Source organism: Xyrauchen texanus, chromosome 29, assembly GCF_025860055.1.
Source record: "Xyrauchen texanus isolate HMW12.3.18 chromosome 29, RBS_HiC_50CHRs, whole genome shotgun sequence".
NCBI lineage: Eukaryota > Metazoa > Chordata > Actinopteri > Cypriniformes > Catostomidae > Xyrauchen > Xyrauchen texanus.
In genome coordinates this window covers 23,697,529-23,717,516 of record NC_068304.1, presented here as the reverse complement: position 1 = coordinate 23,717,516, position 19,988 = coordinate 23,697,529, and the positions used below count along the sequence as shown (strand labels likewise).

The 19,988-nt window shown below is 36.8% G+C and overlaps 1 protein-coding gene across 3 annotated transcripts in view; it reads left to right on the top strand.

Moving 5' to 3' along the window:
* Window positions 1–13,733: 13,733 nt before the first annotated feature.
* LOC127623205 (COUP transcription factor 2-like) overlaps window positions 13,734–19,988 on the top strand; it is a 6,410-nt gene continuing 155 nt past the window's right edge. The window contains exons 1-3 of one of the 3 annotated variants that reach the window (XM_052097533.1): window positions 13,734–14,285; window positions 15,944–16,471; window positions 18,313–19,988. The exon at window positions 18,313–19,988 is cut by the window's right edge and continues 155 nt beyond it. In XM_052097533.1, coding sequence (XP_051953493.1) covers window positions 14,207–14,285; window positions 15,944–16,471; window positions 18,313–18,587 — 882 coding nt within the window. In that variant the 5' untranslated portion in view covers window positions 13,734–14,206 and the 3' untranslated portion in view covers window positions 18,588–19,988. Of the gene's footprint in view, window positions 14,947–15,925; window positions 16,472–18,312 lie in introns of all 3 variants that reach the window. The other 2 variants (XM_052097531.1, XM_052097530.1) reach the window with 2 other exon arrangements.

Sequence of the window (19,988 nt, the reverse complement as noted above, 5' to 3'; positions counted from 1 at the left end):
TGAAACCTTAAAAGCTTCAGACATAAATTACGTAAGGGATTATGATGTTTTTGTGTCCACACAATTTAGACAAAAGGTATGTAATCTGGCCCTCCTAATATGTCCCCTGGTGTCCACAGATTCAGAAAGGACTGTCAGACATACTGAGGACAAGATTAGCCAGAGCATGACCTGAAGTGTTAGGACTTCCTAGAGCAGTAATGAGTGCTGCCGATCAGTGAGTGTTTTGGGTCAGACTGCAATGTCTAAACTGATCATTCCACTATTATGAGGTTTGGTGAATTTGATACATTGGTCCAGCTGATTCAGTGCATTGGCTGCATCGCACAGATTAAGGTAATGTTGTATTTTGGGATGTTAATTGACTGTGCAATAGGGACTTTTTGGAGGCATCTGCCCTCTAGCCTTTTTTGTGGAGTAAGGTCTTTGACATGACACTACTATGATCATTTGCTGGTGTTCAAGAAGGGATTTAATTCTCTCACTCTCATTTATTGTTAGTTTTTAATTGTTAAACCTCTTGAAATGATTAGAAACTGAAAAAATGATCAGGTCTGTCCCAAATGAAGTGTAAATGTGAGGTGAAAATTTTTTTTCTATGTTTACATTTATTTGTATGTTTACACATTTTAAAGACAACAGCACCAGTGGACCCGAGCACAAAAAATGTAGACTGATCTCAAAGTGATATCAGAAACTGGTTGACTTGACTTTTGTTAAAATTGGTCCGTGCTTACCGAAATTCTAAACACTGCCCCCAGTGGCAAAAGTTGTAAGTGTTGTTGGCCTTGTGGGCATGTGTGATTTTCCAGGTGAAATGTCCACAGAGGTGTGCCAAAAAAGCAAGTTGTGAAGCGAGTGGTTTTCAGCTGTTTAGGATGAAATACAGTGAGGAGGACTGCACATTTTATGAACTTTTTTCCTTGGTTATACCCTGCTAATACACAGTCGCCATGGCCCATGTAACAAAAAGGAAAACAAAAGACTTGTGTATACCACCAGACACAAACTTTCAAAGGTAAAAGTTACCAGACTTGCTAAAAAAGAGATTTATTGACAAATTATAATTTATCTGAAAATAATTTATGAAAATATACTGATACAATTTGAGTTTTAATGAGCTAGTAATCTACTTTCCTGATGAAAAAGGCATGTAGAAAAATAAACGTATCCATCATCATAAAATCATGAAGAGACGCTAAACATGCACTTTTTCTTTTTCTTGTTTTTTGGTAAACTTTTATTATTTTCAGCCTATATTAGTGAACTTGCCATGCTAGAAACAATTAAAGCGCTATAAGTTACCTTGGTGTTGGCAAATAGAGTCGCCACATGCTAAAGTTTTTTTCACCAGCATGGTTGAGAATTATTGAGTATGTTAAGCTAACCATGCAGAGAATTTTATAACTGTGCTGTGCCAAAATGTGCACAAGTGAAATTGTCATTGTAACCGTTCCGTACCATGCTCAGAACAGTTCGGCCCGATGGTGGAAAAGAGGCTTTTGTTTTGGATGATCCATTCTGCTGGGCATTTGATGGAAACCACAGATTTAATTTTATACAATCAAAATAAATCACATTATGTGTTACAACATTCAACTGTTGCCTGGAGATTTATTAGTTATCCTTGTGAAGATTTACTGCTCACTATCTCTGTCTGTGGTCTGCCAAAATAAAAATAATTATAGAGAAATTGTAGTTGATGTTCATGTGAATTTAAAATAAAATGCTACAAGTATATATGGTGTAAAGCATTATGACACTATTGGTTGTATGAAAACAACAATCAGCTAAGTAGAGTTCAGTTTCACATATTTATTTTTTAATTGCTGCACCATGTAGTATTTTGACCATTCAGTTCTGCAATATGTTTTCTTTAACATGTTGTAAGCATTGACCCAGTGCCCTGTCTTTCTGACCTTCACACCTCTTACTCTCTCTGAATGGAATGCAGATGCTTTTGTTTGCAGCTTACCATATGGGCAAAGATAGAGACTCATAGTGAGGCCTTGAGTTTGTAGGAAATGCTATCCTCAGGAGGACACTAACTTAACAGTAAATTTGGTGAAAAGGTTTTGAAAGCTGTCTCTTTATAAAAAAGAACCTTTAAAGGGATAGTTCCCCCAAAAATTAAATTTCTGTTATTTATTGTTTCAAACACTAATAACCATTTATTCTTCTTAATGTATCATGGCCTTAAAATGTGTGTGGGTGCAGCTAAATACCCAGACCTTTCTAACCAAGGTTATAGACTGTGGTTGATATCATTAAAACCCTTAGTTGGCTAAAAAGAGATTAGGCACTTATGTGTTTAAAATGTCTAAATAGGCATCATAAAAACACAAGTTAGTCCCAGGATTCCTTGAATTCTACATTAGAAACATGTTCCCTGTGGGCAATGATTCTGAAAGGATATCATACTCCCTCACAAAGACCCCCAATAGTGAAGTTTATTCATGTTGAATCTCTAACCACTGCAAGGAGTAAAAACACTGATACTAAGTGTTACATTCTGTTCTCTGCCTAGAGAATCTAGAACTGAGCTCTATGATATATTATTTAATAATTGGCCATCATCCTTAAAGGTTAGCTTAATTTTGTCCTAAAGATGCATAGTTTTACAAGCTTAGGATTGCTTGTTTTGAAAAAATAATATACCAATTTCAAAATCCACAAATCGTTTCCTTACCATGAAAACAAAATGTTCTTTGTGTTCAACAATCTGACCTTTTTGTTTAGGCCTTGAGAATTTACAGTTTGTGTGAATTTTTGTTAACTACAGTAGGACAAATAACTGAGTCAAACTATTTAAGTGTAATTTACGTCTGCTTCTTGAGAGCTGCAGAGAGCAGGGTAGTAGTACGTGGTTAAGAAAAAACAGCCCTTCCTCGAGGTGACAAAACAAACATTCTTAAAGAGGACTTCAAGAGCCAGTTACATGAGCACTTCAGGGCCAGCAGCTAAAGTTTACCCGGCAACCGCTTTTATCAGGGGGCTCACATAAACATTACACTCTCTGTCTGGGTAATTGATCCCAAATCTTGTTTGACAAAGTTTTTTCATTGCAGACACTTCACATGCTTCCTGAACATAGCTGAGCTTTTTGGCTGTGTTGCAAATACCACAACAACTCAGCACTCATTAAATCTTGTGCTGAGTGTTCTCTCCCTTTCCACTGCTAGTGTGTGTGTGTGTGTGTGTGTGTGTGTGTGTGTGTGTGTGTGTGTGTGTGTGTGTGTGTGTGTGTGTGTGTGTGTGTGTGTGTGCGTGTGTGTTTTCATTCATTTTTGCACTCAATTTATATATTAAAAAGCATGTCACCCATCCCATCACCACACCAACATTTGTTTAAATAAATTTAATCATTCCTGATTAAAAGCAACAGAGGTTGTTTGATATTTAGCACACATTTTTACAAAGGAAGGAACATTGGCTATGTATTCCTTCAGTATACTCTCAAAATGTATATTGTTAAATATGTAGGTTGTTTGTGTATGTGACTAATTTTAATATATCAGTCAAATGGCAAATTCAAAATATGACCCCAGATTGAAAAGTGTGACTGACCAGTGCAAATTCTTCTGTTTCTCACAACCTGAAGACTACATGATTTGTGTGACCTGGATCAGCTAAATGACCAGTAATCTGTGACGTCACTGTCATTTTTCATACAAAAAATGTTCAAAAGACTTTTCTGCTAATGTTAAAGGAACACTGCTGGCAGGTCAGACATTTTGAATGTATTACTTTCCAAAAATCAAACCAATTATACTCTTGAGACACTTAGTTTTAGTTAAGGGCATGCATAAGGATGTGTTTTCAAGGCTGTGCACAAGCTGACTGCAGAGAAGTATTACACTTAGTGTTTGTTGTGAAGTCAAAACTGTTTATCCCCTAAACATGTGTTATATGCCTCTTAGATATGAAGACAGATAATGCTCATAATACATTCTGAAACGTGTGAGGTATAAGTGCAAAGGCAACCTAACAACCTTTGCCCATGTCTTCCAGTAGTCCTCATTAGAAAACAAGCTGCTTTCAATTACAGACAGCCAATATGAATTTCTCTCTCTTTCTCTCTCTCCTCCTCTAGCTTTCCCATCTCCTTTCTTCTACTTTGTCTCTTTGATTACCTCTGAAAACATTTATATACCCTAATAGCTAGTGGCCAGTGATTAAATCCAGATTTGTATAGTAAATGCAAAAGACTAAATGTGGAAAATAGAGTATATTTTTCATAGCAGCGAATAAATGGAAACCTAGCAATTTTTGCAGTAAAAATGTCAGCTACACTAAATGAAGATTTAGAGCTTTACCACAAGCAATGTTTATTTATTTATTTTTTTCGACTTTCCATTTTACACTATAACATTATAATTACATTTGAATCACTATAAACTTCATAAGAAAAGATTGAGGAAGAGTGTGGACAAATCTCTCACAGTTAAAGAAATACTCATCTTTGTCCATAAAGCTGCAACAGGAAAATGAATTGTATTATATAAAGGATTCTTATTTAATAATAAAAATAACAACAAACAACATTCATTGAGGACCCATATTTATTTACATCTTAAGGTTTTGGAGATTATGGTACAGTTACAATTAGTTAAACATTGATATTATCGTAAAGGAAAGATAAGAAAAAAATCTTATTTGCATCATTCTGTAGAGAAACACAAGACATCCTCAAGCTCATATGCATTATTTAAAGCAGTGGTTCTCAACCAGGGATCCAGGGCCCACTAGGGGGCCTCAGCAAAAATCCATGAGGGCTGCGAGATGCCTTAAAATTATTTTTAAGTTATAATAATTTAAATTTTTAAAGTGCTAAAACCAGCTAAAAATCAAGATATAGGCCTACAACAAACTAACAGTTTCTAAAACTTCTAGAATGTGTGTGTGTGTGTGTGTGTGTGAGCGTGTATTTATCACTTTGTGGGGACCAAATGTCCCCATAAGGATAGTAAAACCCGAAATGTTTGACCTTGTGGGGACATTTTGTCGGTCCCCATGAGGAAAACAGCTTATAAATCATACTAAATTATGTTTTTTGAAAATGTAAAAGTGCAGAACGTTTTCTGTGAGGGTTAGGTTTAGGGGTAGGGTTAGGTTTAGGGGATAGAATATAAAGTTTGTACAGTATAAAAACCATTATGTCTATGGAAAGTCCCCATAAAACATGGAAACACTACGTGTGTGTGTGTGTGTGTGTGTGTGTGTGTGTGTGTGTGTGTGTGTGTGTGTGTGTGTGTGTGTGTGTGTGTGTGTGTGTGTGTGTGTGTGTGTGTTTGTGATTTACGAGGACAATTTTGTAAGTTACAAATTAGTAATTACAAGGGTATTATGCTATAAATGTGATTTATGAGGACATTTCTAGTGTCCCCATACTTCAAATCGCTTAAAAATCATACTAAATAATGTTTTATTGAAAATGTAAAAATGCAGAAGGTTTTCTGTGAGGGTTAGGTTTAGGGGTTGTGTTAGGTTTAGAGGATAGAATCTATAGTTTGTACAGTATAAAAGTCATTATGTCTATGGAAAGTCCTCATAATGATAGGTAGACCAACGTGTGTGTGTGTGTGTGTGTGTGTGTGTGTGTGTGTGTGTGTGTGTGTGTGTGTGTGTGTGTGTGTGTGTGTGTGTGTGTGTGTGTGTGTGTGTGTGGAATTTCCAAATATAGATACACAGTTGATTTCAAGCAGCAAGTTGTCAATTGAGCCAACGATCCTTTTGCCTATAAAATAATCTATTACAGGTTAGTTGTTCAGGCAGGTCAAAAGCATATGTTAAGCCAAACTGATATCAAGGCCTACCTTCCTTGCTTTTTCTTTGTGGGATCATTGCGTGAAGTTCCACCTCTCATCGTGCACAGTTTGATTCCTCACAGTGGCTGTGTCCTCTGCCCTCCTCACAGTCCTGCAGAGGTCCGAGACATTGCACAGCTAGTCTGCCAGAACAAATTAATTTGTATTTCTTCTACAGTTAGGAAAGACCTAAAGACATTTGCATATTGTAGTATCAGTAGTGATCAGTAGCATTAAAATTAAGTATTTTTTCTTTGTATTCCATGAAAAGCTTGGCATTCAGTCTAAGAAGATATTAATGAAACATATTAAGAGCATTGGAAAATTGAACTCTGATCTACCATGATTCTGCTGGCTTCTTAGATTGGCCCTTAGGGCAAACAGAAATAGACAGGTGGTGGATAACCTGCACCACTGAATGAATCAATCGATCACTCTGAGTCTTCTACATGTACGCACAGCCACCAGTGGCATAAAGTGTTTTCAAAAGAGAATTGTCTATAATGTTCACATTACATTTTTTAGACTGACTGCAAATTGTTTTTCATCTCACACTATTCAAGCATATGGTCAAATAAGATAAAAGCATTCTGAAACGAATATTTTTTTTGCAATGCTATAGCAGGTATGACAGCCTGCCCTCAGCATCTGTGACTCCATAATTGGCTTAATCATGTTATTTTGTTACAGCTGGAAAACAAACACATTTTGGGAAATAGTTTTCTTTGGATAATTATTATAGTAAACAGGGATTACAAAATATAAATATTCTCATTATGATACATTTTATCTTGTTAGGCCTATATTATCTGTGAAAATATCAATAAGAGCAAAGATTATATGCAGTCTTTCTGTGTTTACACGTTTGTTTACATTATGCCTCATTTTAAATTACAAATAGTTTACCTAAATGTAATTTATATGCATAAGAATCATCTATAAAACTACGTCAACATAGTACTTACACTAATTACACATAACTCTGAAAAAGGGATTTGAGTGCAATTTACTCACAGTTGCAAACACTACTTCAGTGAACCAATACAATACATTAGTTATTTTTTAAATGTTTGTATTAATGTTACTTTGCCACACATGCGTTAAAACCAGAAAAAAAAGAAAAAAAAAACTACAAATAGCAATAATTACTTAAAAATCATCATTCATAATGATATACTGCTTGTTAAAGACATGCTGAAGATGGCAAACAATTAGCATAATCTCTTATCAAGTACTGTGAATGCATTATATCTACTGACACCAGAGCAAACCCTAGTTTGAAATTCTTTTATTGCACCAAAGGTGTATTTAGTTGCAGTACGACCATTCACCTGTATTGGTTATGATTACAGCTTCTTTTATACCACTACTATAAACACTGTGGAAACTATTACTGACTCAATTGTATGCTTCATTTACTACAATACTTTGTGTAACAGATCATATGATTATCATTATAGGAAATAAGAAAAGGACTCTCAAGAAAAGGAGACTTCCCGCACTGTTACATTTTGAAGTATATGCTATATGGGCGTTACTTAAAGAGCTTTTTTTCATGGACTGTGGTATTCTTGTCTTAGAGTGAAAAATACACAGTGAGAACTTGTTCTCTGAAGAGGCACTAAGTCTTCTGAATTCCCAGGGCTATGGTGTTGTTTTAAGACTAAAGGTAATGCTGAACAAATTACACCATAAATGGGCACAGAGCCAGGCTTCTGTACAGAATAAAACCATAATCCTATTCAATTTGCCCGTAACCGATATGAGAAATTCTTGAATGGGTTTGAAGACCATGTCAAGGGGAGTTTTTAAGATATATTTAAATGACACACAATATAAAAGGATTGCGTGAGAAAATGCTTCAAAAGTTACTTTGGATTACTACAAGCATCATCAGATATAAAACATAGTGAAATATTCTTCTTCCCATTTTACTATATTAAAATCGCCACATATACTGAGAAATAAACAAGAGCCAGCTGGAAAAATAATGTATTTTCTTAAATGAAAGTTTAGACTATCATCTACATGAGAAACATTTGTAGCTCATTAATGGAAACATGTCATGCTAGCTGTCATGTTTGTTTTAGACTGTCAGCAACATGATTGGTCAGGTCCCTTTCTGTTTCTTTCTTGAAGTGAAACTGGAGAATTGAAAAAACTTTCAAATAATGCTGTTTCTATTTAATCAGTTTACATCATTCAAAGCAGCAATTAGCATTGCTAATACTATTTTTATATTAGTAATACTCATGCTAATTAGTGTTATTTATAACAGCTATATGATTACAAAGATGGAGCAAGAAATGTATAGGTGAATATAGACGTGAAGACGTTTTCAAATGTAGCCATGCCTGCAGAAAATATTTGGATACAGATTATTTTACATATTTTTAAATAATGCCCAATTTGCGGTTGTAATTGTATTGCTGTATTGTCTAAACTTGTAATATATACGAAGACCTAGGAAATATCAGAAAATGCTTCACCATCACTACAGATGTATTATACTCTGTAACTATACCAACTGATAGGTCAATTACTTGCTCATTTGAACATGTTTTAAACCACACCATCTGATCAACCCCAAAAACAAAATTATGAAAAATAAATAATTATAAAAATAGTAATAATAATAATAATTTAAAAGTAGCCATTAAAACTAAATTGTTTAGACCAGTTTAACATTTCACCACTTCATTAGCATGATGCACCTAATTGCACTAATGACCAATAATAACCTATGTTAAAAATGTATGAGGTTCGTTGGGATTATTTTTGTTACGTTTTCGATAATTATGTAGGCTGTTTTAGAGAGTAATTCTGACCATCCAACTTAATCAGTCTCCTTACGTTGATCAGCCTGGTTAACCTTTGCTCCATACTGGGTCCGCAAGGGATAATCAGGCCGGGATCTCAGTGACCCGAGGGTCAGATTCCCTCTATCTCTTGCATGAAGGATACGGTAGAGGTAGCGATAAGATTAGGGTGAACTTTCCTCTTCCAACCCATCTAAGCGCAATAGGCACCTGCACCTAACCTGCGCTCGCAGATCTTTGAGAATCACAATGTTATGGCCACGGCTGTAGCGTATACAAGCAAAATAAATGCAGGCCTCTCTGTAGGCCCAAGTGTTAGGGTTTAAACAACAGACAATTTGAAAATGTTATGTTTTATCTTTGATGTAATTCAATGTTAAATTTGCAATTAATCACACTGAAACTGATTTTCGGTGTTTCTTTTAAAGTTTAACATCCGGGTTGGATATTTTACATGCTTATTCAGTGTCCATCGATTTATTCACGTAAAACACATTTTACATTAGTGTCCCAGAGTGCGTCCTTTACTTTGCGAACAATAATAAAGTGGTTTACCCCTTTCTTTGCGTTCCTGCTATGAAAAATCGTTCAAGATCCTGCTATTTGTGTGTGATCAGTAAATATTTAGTGTAGTGTCTCGTCCTAATCGATGGACGTTCCCGGTGGGGGTGCGCTATTGTGTGTGTGGACGCTTGCTGAGCTCTGTGTGTGTGATGACTCTTTCTTGTGCAGTGTGTTTTACAATGATAAATGTACCCGGACGACTCAGGATACACTTCGCTGATCAACATCAAGCTGCTTAAAAACGGCTGTTTGAAGGATGACGTCCAACGTTACATCACAAGAACCGCCAATTATACAGTATATTGGATGCGCAAATTAAATGATACATTTCTGCAGGATTGCCAGTGGCGTTTGCTTTTGTTTAATGTTATTTTAACGTGGAACAATAAGATGTTGTTAAAACATAAATAAAACTAAATATGTTGGAATAATTAGTAAAATAAAAGTAATTTAATTAGCTGTGCATGATTTAATATTTGTGACATACATATTAAGAATGTATAGGCTACCAATTGTATTCAAATTGTGAAGGCTTTGTGCTGGAAATAAGGCATATATATATATACAGATGAAAATAGCTTGCACGGCAGAATAAGAAATTAAATCGCCCTATCTGCACGCAACTTTATTTGAATTTGACGTCACTCACGAATGCAGTCTATAGACAGTCTGCAGACTAGACGTGTTTTCTAAAGTGCTTGTCAGCTATGTTTTATTCGGACACTAATGTTCTTAAGAGTATCGAACCTTCATGGCAGGTGTAGAAGTTCTCACTTGTATTCTTGGAGATTTATAATGATGTCTCTTCATGGCACATAGGCTGGACATTTTAAAGATCATTGCGTCAATGATCGCAATTCATTGATCTATTAAATCCTCACTTTGGATTTAGCCATTGAAAAAAGCAGCAAAGGCATATACTAGTTTGCACATAAACAGACAGGTGTCTCGCCTAACTTCACCCCCTCCCTATCCCATTCACAGCCCACACAAGCAGCTGCACTGAGGTGTCTTTTCTGTGGAAAAGAATAAGACGCAAACGAGCCTCTTCTTCCATTTTATTATAGGCCTAATGTGTTATTATTATTATTATTATTATCATTATTTATTTCTTAATAAAACAGCTATATCTTTAAAATCAATAAGATGAATGTAGCTGCTATTAGGACATTAACTAAATATTAACATGTAGGCTAATTCAAGAGTCGGACTGTTTTTGCTAGTTGGTTTGTAAGTTTTCCCCTCCCTAAAGTTTCAGTGATCATTCAGATAAATAGAGACGCTTTTGTGTGTGTGTGTGTGTGTGTGTGTGTGTGTGTGTGTGTGTGTGTGTGTGTGTGTGTGTGTGTGTGTGTGTGTGTGTGTGTGTGTGTGTGTGTGGAGAGCGTGTATTTATCACTTTGTGGGGACCAAATGTCCCCATAAGGATAGTAAAACCCGAAATGTTTGACCTTGTGGGGACATTTTGTCGGTCCCCATGAGGAAAACAGCTTATAAATCATACTAAATTATGTTTTTTGAAAATGTAAAAATGCAGAGAGTTTTCTGTGAGGGTTAGGTTTAGGGGTAGGGTTAGGTTTAGGGGATAGAATATAAAGTTTGTACAGTATAAAAACCATTATGTCTATGGAAAGTCCCCATAAAACATCACTACCTTTTGTGTGTGTGTGTGTGTGTGTGTGTGTGTGTGTGTGTGTGTGTGTGTGTGTGTGTGTGTGTGTGTGTGTGTGTGTGTGTGTGTGTAAATCCGTCAGTGCAAAAAAAGAAACGTTGATTCCACGACCAAACAGACCGTTAATTCGCACAGAAAGAGAAGACTAAGTATTTTCTCATATGGAGAGGATGCACCACATGGAATACGAATCGTCGTCATATTTTCATTTGTTGGGAATTAAATCTCACTTAACATGTAGCCTACTCATCGATTGAGCTTATATGTAAAACTGATTGTCTCTTGTGTTGACATTCATGTCAATTCATCCACAATATAGACTTTAAATGACTGAAAAACACACTGCATCCACAGCAACCGTATCTTCAGACTGAAAACTTTCTCCATTTATTATATTATAATCGCAATTTTGCCTTTCCCCCCATTTTCTTTCTAGAGATTATTGGTAAATATTTGTTTACAATTGTCTGATCTGAGAAGCTAAATGTTATTTAGGAAGTGATGCTATTTTTTTGCATGTGTGTCTGTGTTTTAGAAGTCTGAAATCAGTTTTATTTAACCAGTCTGCATTGAAGAAGAAGAAAAAAATTATAATATCATACAGCCGCGTCTTCACCAGTTAAATTGTAGAGGAAAAAATGAAAACACTCACCTTGATCTGGGGGTAAAATCCATTTTGCAACGGTGGGCTTCAATATACATCGGCAGTATTGCTTTCGGCTGTCTTGTTCACATACAGGCTTTTGAATGGTTGGAAATGAGGTACGGTTCTCACTTGCATCGTATCGATAAACTAGCCTATATTAAATGAACGGAAACGTTGCATTAGCCTACTCCCATGCGCGAACACAAATATGTGGTAAAGACTTACAAACGCAAAGTCCAGGCCAATTATAATGAAATCTTAAAACCATTAATCAGATTAAAATAAGCGCATGTTGCTTTGGTGTATGTGTGAGGCGAGCGACCGATGTTGTTTCCATTTATGATGGCTCTACACATTAAAGAGCATTTTCAGGCAGAAATAATCCAAACGCTAGGGGGCGCCCATACACTGTTGAACATCCAATCTTCGGCATTGTTCTTCAGCATATGCTATGATTTAGCACTGTGCATTTTTCAGTGGACAAAACTCTGACAACCCCTGGTGATACAGAAAATAGACTTCAACATGCGAGCTTTAAAAAATACTCTGAATTATAAGCCGATGAGCAATAAAGGAGGCACCTCATTTGACTACACCGAGTCTTACAGCGAACCTGTTCGTTAGCATCAGACTAAGCATCTGCTTACTCAGGAGCATCAGTCAGTTTATGTTTGCATGAACTGTGATTTTTTTTTTTTTTTTTTTTTTTTTTGGTCCAGTGGTCATTTCGAAGATATTGTGGGATATTTAATTAACTTAATTAAGATATGCGTTTTATGTCATGACCCCAAAACCTCGGAAATTCTCAAATTCACTTGTCACTTGAATATGTTGAATGCAATACCTCACAACCATAAATGACACATGGTATTCACAGCCAATTGGCCTTCGATCTCCATTTAAATCAAAGTGTAATGATAATGGATTTAACATAAACTATAACATTACTGTACAATATATGAATCGTGTACATTACTTTAATGTTTTAGTCATGCTAAGAACGGTGTCGCATATGTGAAAATCGGGCTGGTATTATCGATTAAACTAAACTAATGATAATATGTTTGAATAAAGGATTTTAGAAATATGAACGCGTAAACACAGTTATTATAAGTATTTTGACCAATTTAGGGGATTAGTAGGCCTATGTGTTGAAATCAACGCAAAGTAGGCTAAATATATAGCCCATTCGTTATTATTATTAATATTATTATTATCAGTATTATTATGTAGGCCTAATAGGCTAGTAGTAGTAAAGTAGTTATGGCCTCTAATGAAATTGCTTGCACAAATACTGACGCTTACGGCTTTTAAATATTCTAAATATTACTCTTTTGTTTTTTGTTTTTTTTTTTTTGTTTGTTTTTTTATATAGGCCTATATCTGGTAGGATTAACACTTTATCACTTGCGAAGTAGGCTACTAGATTGTCGGCATAGGCTATGCCTACCTTTGTCATAAAGCCATTCACTGATTACAGTAAGCTACTCGAACTAACATCAATAGCCTCGTGCACATATTGCCTGTTCTCCCCTGAACATTAATATTAAATAATATATTAAATATATTTGTCACTGTATTTTTAACTGTTTATAACTTATGTGCAGTTTCATAATCTATAACGGCGCGTTAGTGCGGGTAAATTGACTAACAGTATGAACCAAATCATACAATTTTGCTCCAGTCTATAAATTGGACGTAACAAAATGATTTGCAGTGCATGTAACATTGACATATAAAACTTAAAGAAATAACATTATGACTGAGATAACTACTTATCTTGTGTAGTTATCACATAACAGGGAATGTAGCCTCTTCTAAAAAAAAAAAAAAAAACTTAAGTAACTGTTTGAATAGTTTTGAATTTGGAAACAGACGTCTGTACCGTGTAATACATAAATAAATGAAATAATTTATGACAATCTTGGGTTTTGTTTAAAATACATAGGATAATGGGAATAAAACGTGAATTGCGGTCGTTTTCCATCAATCTGTGTAGACTATACTCTCTTTAGGACCATGAGGCTCCTCGACCCGTCCTCCCGGCTTTGGCAAAGAACCAAGTAGCACAAGTGCCGACTAGCCAATAGGGTTCAGGGGGAGGTCCGTGAGCTCTGACCAGTCAAACACAGTCACTTTCCATATATGGCAACTCATCTCCATGGTAACGTGTGCTAAGTTGCAGCAGTCGTGTCAAAGTTCACTATATAGAGAGCTCAGTGAGCTGATCAGAGAGAAAGCATTCTGCCAGCCCAGCGCCTGCAAATCGCAGTCACTTTCTAACCTCCCCCTTTTTAACATATTTGATCACTTTGATTCTCTGTTCGCTCTCTTATTATTTTTACGCGCATGAAGGAGGTTCTATAGGTTGTGATCTTTTTTGTTTTATTATCGGTCCTGCTTGCCGGAGAGTTGTCTTCATATTTGACTCGAGTACAGGCTACAACCGCGCGGCTGCTAACGCTACCTCATCTGAAGAAAAGGAAGAAGCGACAATCCTTTTTTTTTTTTTTTTTTTGCCAGTTGTTGGGTTTCTTCAAGACATAACGCTGGAACTTCTTGCGCGTCGCAAGTAGGCTATCTTAAAAGGCTGAGTGTTTCTGTGCGTCCGAACATCGCCACACTCGTCAAGTCATCTGTCCTCTGTTCAGATCTTCTTCCGCCGTGTTTATTTTCCCTTGATGGGTTTACTGGATGGATGACTGCAAGTGCCCCTGGACTTGGCCTCTTACAGCAAGGCTACTATTCGGCTTGCTTCAGTTTTAGCCACATGCCAGGTAACGCTATTTCAGTCAAGAAATAGGCTACTGTTTGTCATCGGTGCGCAACTTTCAACGGACAATCAGACTCTAGCCGACCGTACCGATCTTGAATTATTTATTTGACCGTCCCAAGTGATACAGGCACCGTGCTGCGTTCTAATTTTTGAAACAAAGCATTCCGAAACCAAAAACGGGGGCAAAAAGTTTTTTTAACGTTGACTAATAGATATGGCAATGGTAGTGTGGAGAGGCTCCCAGGACGATGTGGCCGAGACCCAGCTCTCATCGCAAGCCCAAGGAGGACTATCCCTTCCAACCCCTCAACCAGGCCAGCTGGGTCTGACGGCCTCTCAGGTTGCCCCTCCGACCCCTCAGACACCCGTTCAAGGACCCCCGAACAACAACACACAGTCCACCCCGACGAACCAGACGACGCAGTCGGAAAAACAACAGCCACAGCACATAGAGTGTGTGGTATGCGGGGACAAATCCAGCGGCAAACACTACGGCCAGTTCACTTGCGAGGGGTGTAAAAGCTTTTTCAAACGGAGCGTACGAAGGAACCTCACTTACACATGCCGTGCCAACAGGAATTGTCCAATTGACCAGCACCATCGCAATCAGTGTCAGTACTGTCGCCTCAAAAAATGCCTCAAAGTTGGCATGAGACGGGAAGGTATTCGGATTTTTGTTGCTTTTCTGCTGTCTTTGTCTTTTTTTCTATTTAGGCTGACTAAATTATGTATGCTACGTCCCCCTGTAGCCTATGTTATGTCCGACTCTTGTCTCTTAAACTGCCCGACCACATCACGCGAAGGAACCGCCTTTAATGCTCGAGACTGAGCGTTATCACGGCGCCCTTAATGCTCGAATAATGAACACCCTCTCTTTAGCGATTATTTCGCCTTTTACATGTTCCTCGCTGAAGTACAATTGATTAACACTTTTATTCAGCGAAGAAAATAAAGGCATTCGTCTGGATTTTTAATAATATCACTGCAGATATGCCGCGCGGTTATGGCGAGGGAGTATGGAGAGATCAAAATCACACACACACTCACTTGCACACTCACACAAGGCTACGGTCTCCACATCGACTGCAAACTACATCGCTTTTCACTGGCACAAAAGTGAATAATAATCACTGTTAAGCTTTGATTCGTATTTATTTGATTAAATATTCTGCCATAAACCCGGTTCAACCGCAGATCCTCGGTAGACACTAAAACTGATTCTGTCGCTAGCTAAGTAGGTTAAGGGTTAGCATTCATGTCTTTCTTTGTGCATGCATTCACTAGACTCATGTTGCCTACAAGGAAACGCAAAACAACAATAATTTGACTGGTGCTCTAAAATGTAAACATTTGCCAATTGATGCCTTTGTAGAGCGTAGGCGATGATATTCGTTTCTGTTCAGTAAAACAGGGATTGACTTTGTGAATTGTGTTGTGTGTATGTAGTGCAATGTACAGTACAGAATATTATTCTGTATATATTTTGCTAGTTTAAAAGTTCTGCACGTTTCAGGTGACATTATAATTATAATAATGTAATTGATGTTAATGATATGGCCGTGTGGATCACTCGCCAATTGAAGCATGCACAAGGTCAAGCTGTGTTTTGTTTTTGTAGAATTCAAGCATCAATATCTACAGTTTCTCTTTTTACTGCAGCCGTGCAAAGGGGACGGATGCCACCCACACAGCCTCACCATGGTCAGTTCGCCTTGACAAATGGGGACCCACTGCACTGCCATTCCTACTTATCCGGATATATCTCTCTACTACTACGAGCGGAGCCATACCCAACGTCTCGGTATGGCAGTCAATGCATGCAACCCAACAACATCATGGGCATCGAGAACATTTGTGAACTGGCAGCCAGGATGCTGTTTAGTGCGGTGGAGTGGGCCAGGAATATCCCCTTCTTCCCAGACCTCCAAATTACCGACCAGGTTGCCCTTTTGAGGTTGACCTGGAGTGAGTTGTTTGTGCTCAACGCTGCTCAGTGCTCCATGCCGCTCCATGTGGCTCCACTTCTGGCGGCGGCTGGGCTCCATGCCTCCCCCATGTCTGCGGACAGAGTGGTCGCCTTTATGGACCACATTAGGATCTTCCAAGAACAAGTAGAAAAGCTCAAAGCTTTACACGTAGACTCTGCTGAATACAGTTGTTTAAAGGCCATCGTTTTATTCACTTCAGGTAAGTTTTCATTTTCAGCACATCTGTTTTTAATCAATTATATTAAATAGTATATGGTTTTTGTAGAGGAATGACACGTGACGTATATATTATTCAATTTAGAAACGTTATGTCTGCTAACTAATATCAGCGTTTATAACTCTGTAAATACTATTTAAATGTAAAAGTCATCATAGACACATTAATATATTTTTTTCTTAAGAGCTCTCTAATAATTTCGGTTATTAGTTAATTCATATTTTTTTTTTTAATGCCTAAATGTTTTTAAAATAGCATAGTCAGTTTCTGCCTACAAAATTATTGTTCAGAAAATAATTATTTGGTGACATAGGTCAACAAGACATAAAACAAATTTATAGGCAGAAAAATAGCAGTTAAAATGTACTTATAGCAATTATTAAGCACACTATTATGTCTTCTAAGCCCTGTCCTGATAAAAAAAAAAATAAAAAAAAAATAAAAAATATGTAATACAATGAGAACTATTCACTCATATAGTCTAAGTTTTAAATGTAATCATTATTTGTACTAGTTTTACCATACATATAGGCTACATACTATGATCTTGAAGGGCAATCAATTCTTTGTATTTATTTGGAATGACAGATATTAAGGATGGCATGCTCGAAGGGAGGGGTGAAGCTTGTGGGAAACGGAAGAAAGGCCTAACCGCTCCATTTGCGTATATTACAGCTCAGCTTTACACTGGCGCCTATCATTTAAATTAATAGAAGGCTTCAAGTTATGATATGGCATGGTTTCTTTAATTGTGCTTTATTGCGACGGCCGATCTAGTAATTTATGTGCGTTATTAAGAGGCTCGGTTCATTAATGTTTTTTTTAGGATGATCTAGAGATCGAAGACACATGCTGACTGACTCGTTCCAGAACTGGGTCATGACCCCGACTTCCTTTCGTTATTTGTGTATCACAGAGCTAAGCGAAGAAGTTTTGAATATTTAAAACTTAAGCGAATATTATCTGAAATTCATGACTGCAGAGATAAGTGCAAGTTAGACAAGACTGTTCCCCAATTATACACATTTCCAGTTTTCTACCTACAACAATAAAATAGAAATTAATCGAAACCTAAAATAATAAATATCAACGGAACTGAAGTTAACGTGCTAATAAAAAAACAAATACTTAATGTAAACCAGTATTTTACTGAGTTAAAGTTCTGGCCACCTACCTACCACTTCTTGTGAATAGGTTACACTTCGGGGTATTTGTCGTTCTTTAAGAATAGCCAACTTGCACAATAATCTAAAAGACTGGGAAGAAAGGGTGTCTCGAATCTGTAAATGTTCTTAAAGAAGACAGAGGCATTAAACGCTTGCATTATGTAAATATCTTCCTAATCATGCTTTTTAAAACCAGTGCTCTCAGTGCTAATGTGTTCCTTTTTGCCATAATATCATGACCCATATGCTGTTAAATTATCATTTTTTATGGACATTGCAAGCATCGAGATTCAAAAGGTTCATGACTATTGATAAAAAGTACAATGGAATGCACTTTTCTTTTTTTTTTTCTTTTTTTTGGGGGGATACGAGAAACAACTCCCGAGTGTAGACTATTTATGTGCTGATAGTATACGAGTTTGAACGTAAAATCGCATGTAAAACAAAGTTAACTGCGGAGCCACGTATGATTTCCACAATGCATTGCGTATTACATTGTGATTACGTCCTTGTGTCCAGACAGCACAGCACAATAATGCAAATCACAAAGTGAAATTAAATAAAGTGTGTTATTGTGTGTTCTGTGTTTTTGTAAATATATGGTTGAGGTGTTCAGTTCATTTGATAAACATTTGCTTATCTCTCCATCCTTTATAGATGCTTGCGGCCTGTCAGATGTGGCCCATGTGGAAAGTTTGCAAGAGAAGTCCCAGTGCGCTCTGGAGGAGTACGTTCGGAGCCAGTATCCCAACCAGCCAACTCGATTTGGGAAGTTATTACTGCGCTTGCCTTCTCTCCGTACAGTCTCGTCCTCGGTCATAGAGCAATTATTTTTCGTCCGATTGGTAGGTAAAACCCCAATTGAAACCCTCATCAGGGATATGTTGCTGTCGGGGAGCAGTTTTAACTGGCCTTACATGTCAATTCAGTAGGCAGAAGGAATGATCAAAGGGGTTGTGACTACAATAGTTAGCGCTTCTTTTGTAGAAAGAAACGCCTTTTACACGAGTTTACTTTCACGAGGAAAGACTTTTATAAATGACTGTGAATTTAAAAATTGAGACATTCAGTGAACACTCGAAGTCCAGAGATTGCTCCCAATGCCAGTATGAACAGCTTGTTCTGATGTTGTTGTTGTTGTTGTTGTTGTTTTTTTGTTTTGTTATTGTTGTTGTTTTTTTAAAGAAATTAACAAATAAAATAAAAAGTAGAAATAAATAAACCCACTAAATTACTTCAAAAGAAAAATAAATCAAGTATTTTGATAATCCTTTCTGGGACAGCAAACAATAAAGTGCATTTAAGCAACAATTTAAGAAGATTAAGGAAACAAGAAAAAATATACATTTTCCAAATTGCTATACTGTCCTGTGTTCATGTATCTATAGTTGTTTTTGTAATTTTGTGTTCCTCCTTTCTGGTTCCAAACCGGCCTATGTGATTTTGTAGTATAGAGTTGTTGTTCTTTTTTTTTTTTTTTTTTCCTTCTTCTTCTTCTTGTAACCAAGACTTCTAAAACAGTTAAGTAATGTAAAGACGTTCTTCGAGAATTGGATAATTAAAACAAAATCCACAGCAATATAGACTTTGCTTAATGCTGCAAGCGCACTTACTCGGTTGGTATCCCTAATGAACAAAAGTAGGGATGATCAACCCAAACCAATATCCACAATAATGCCAGAAGTCATGTATTCATTTACATTTCATGACACTGTTCTACCTATGATATTGACAACCCCAAAATTGATGCAGGAGCAATATTCTGCACAACCCCATCGTCTTACTACACGCGCCACAAAGTGTTTTTATTTTATTTTATTTTAAGACGTCGAACTTAACAATTGTGACCAGCCTCCATGGAATTATTGGATGGTCATCCAATTTATTTTATTTGATTATTTATTATTTTTATTTTTCTAATGTATTGCAGGAACCCGACCGGTTGCGCCCCTGCGAATTCTCGCTTAAGTGTTTTGCCACAGTAAACTGTATTTTAAGCGTGGGGGAAATGATGGGTCATCATTCTTTTAACGATAAAGCAGCAGTATTAATAAGTCGTCCCTATAAATGTCCCTCAACACGTAAAGAATTAAAGTGCCTGTACAGCGCTAATGTGTTATTAACGGTTACTGAAGTCTATACACCATGGGGAACACGCTTAGAATTTACAAAAACTTATAATTGTTCATTTCACATGAGGAAAAAACTGAAGTAGAGACAGTATTCTTGTAAATATAGGTCAACTCATTTCAAGGACTTTTTTTCTTTATACAACGTATATGTGATTAAGATTAAAACTGTGGTTGCCAATTTTTCGGTAATACAAATGTCTT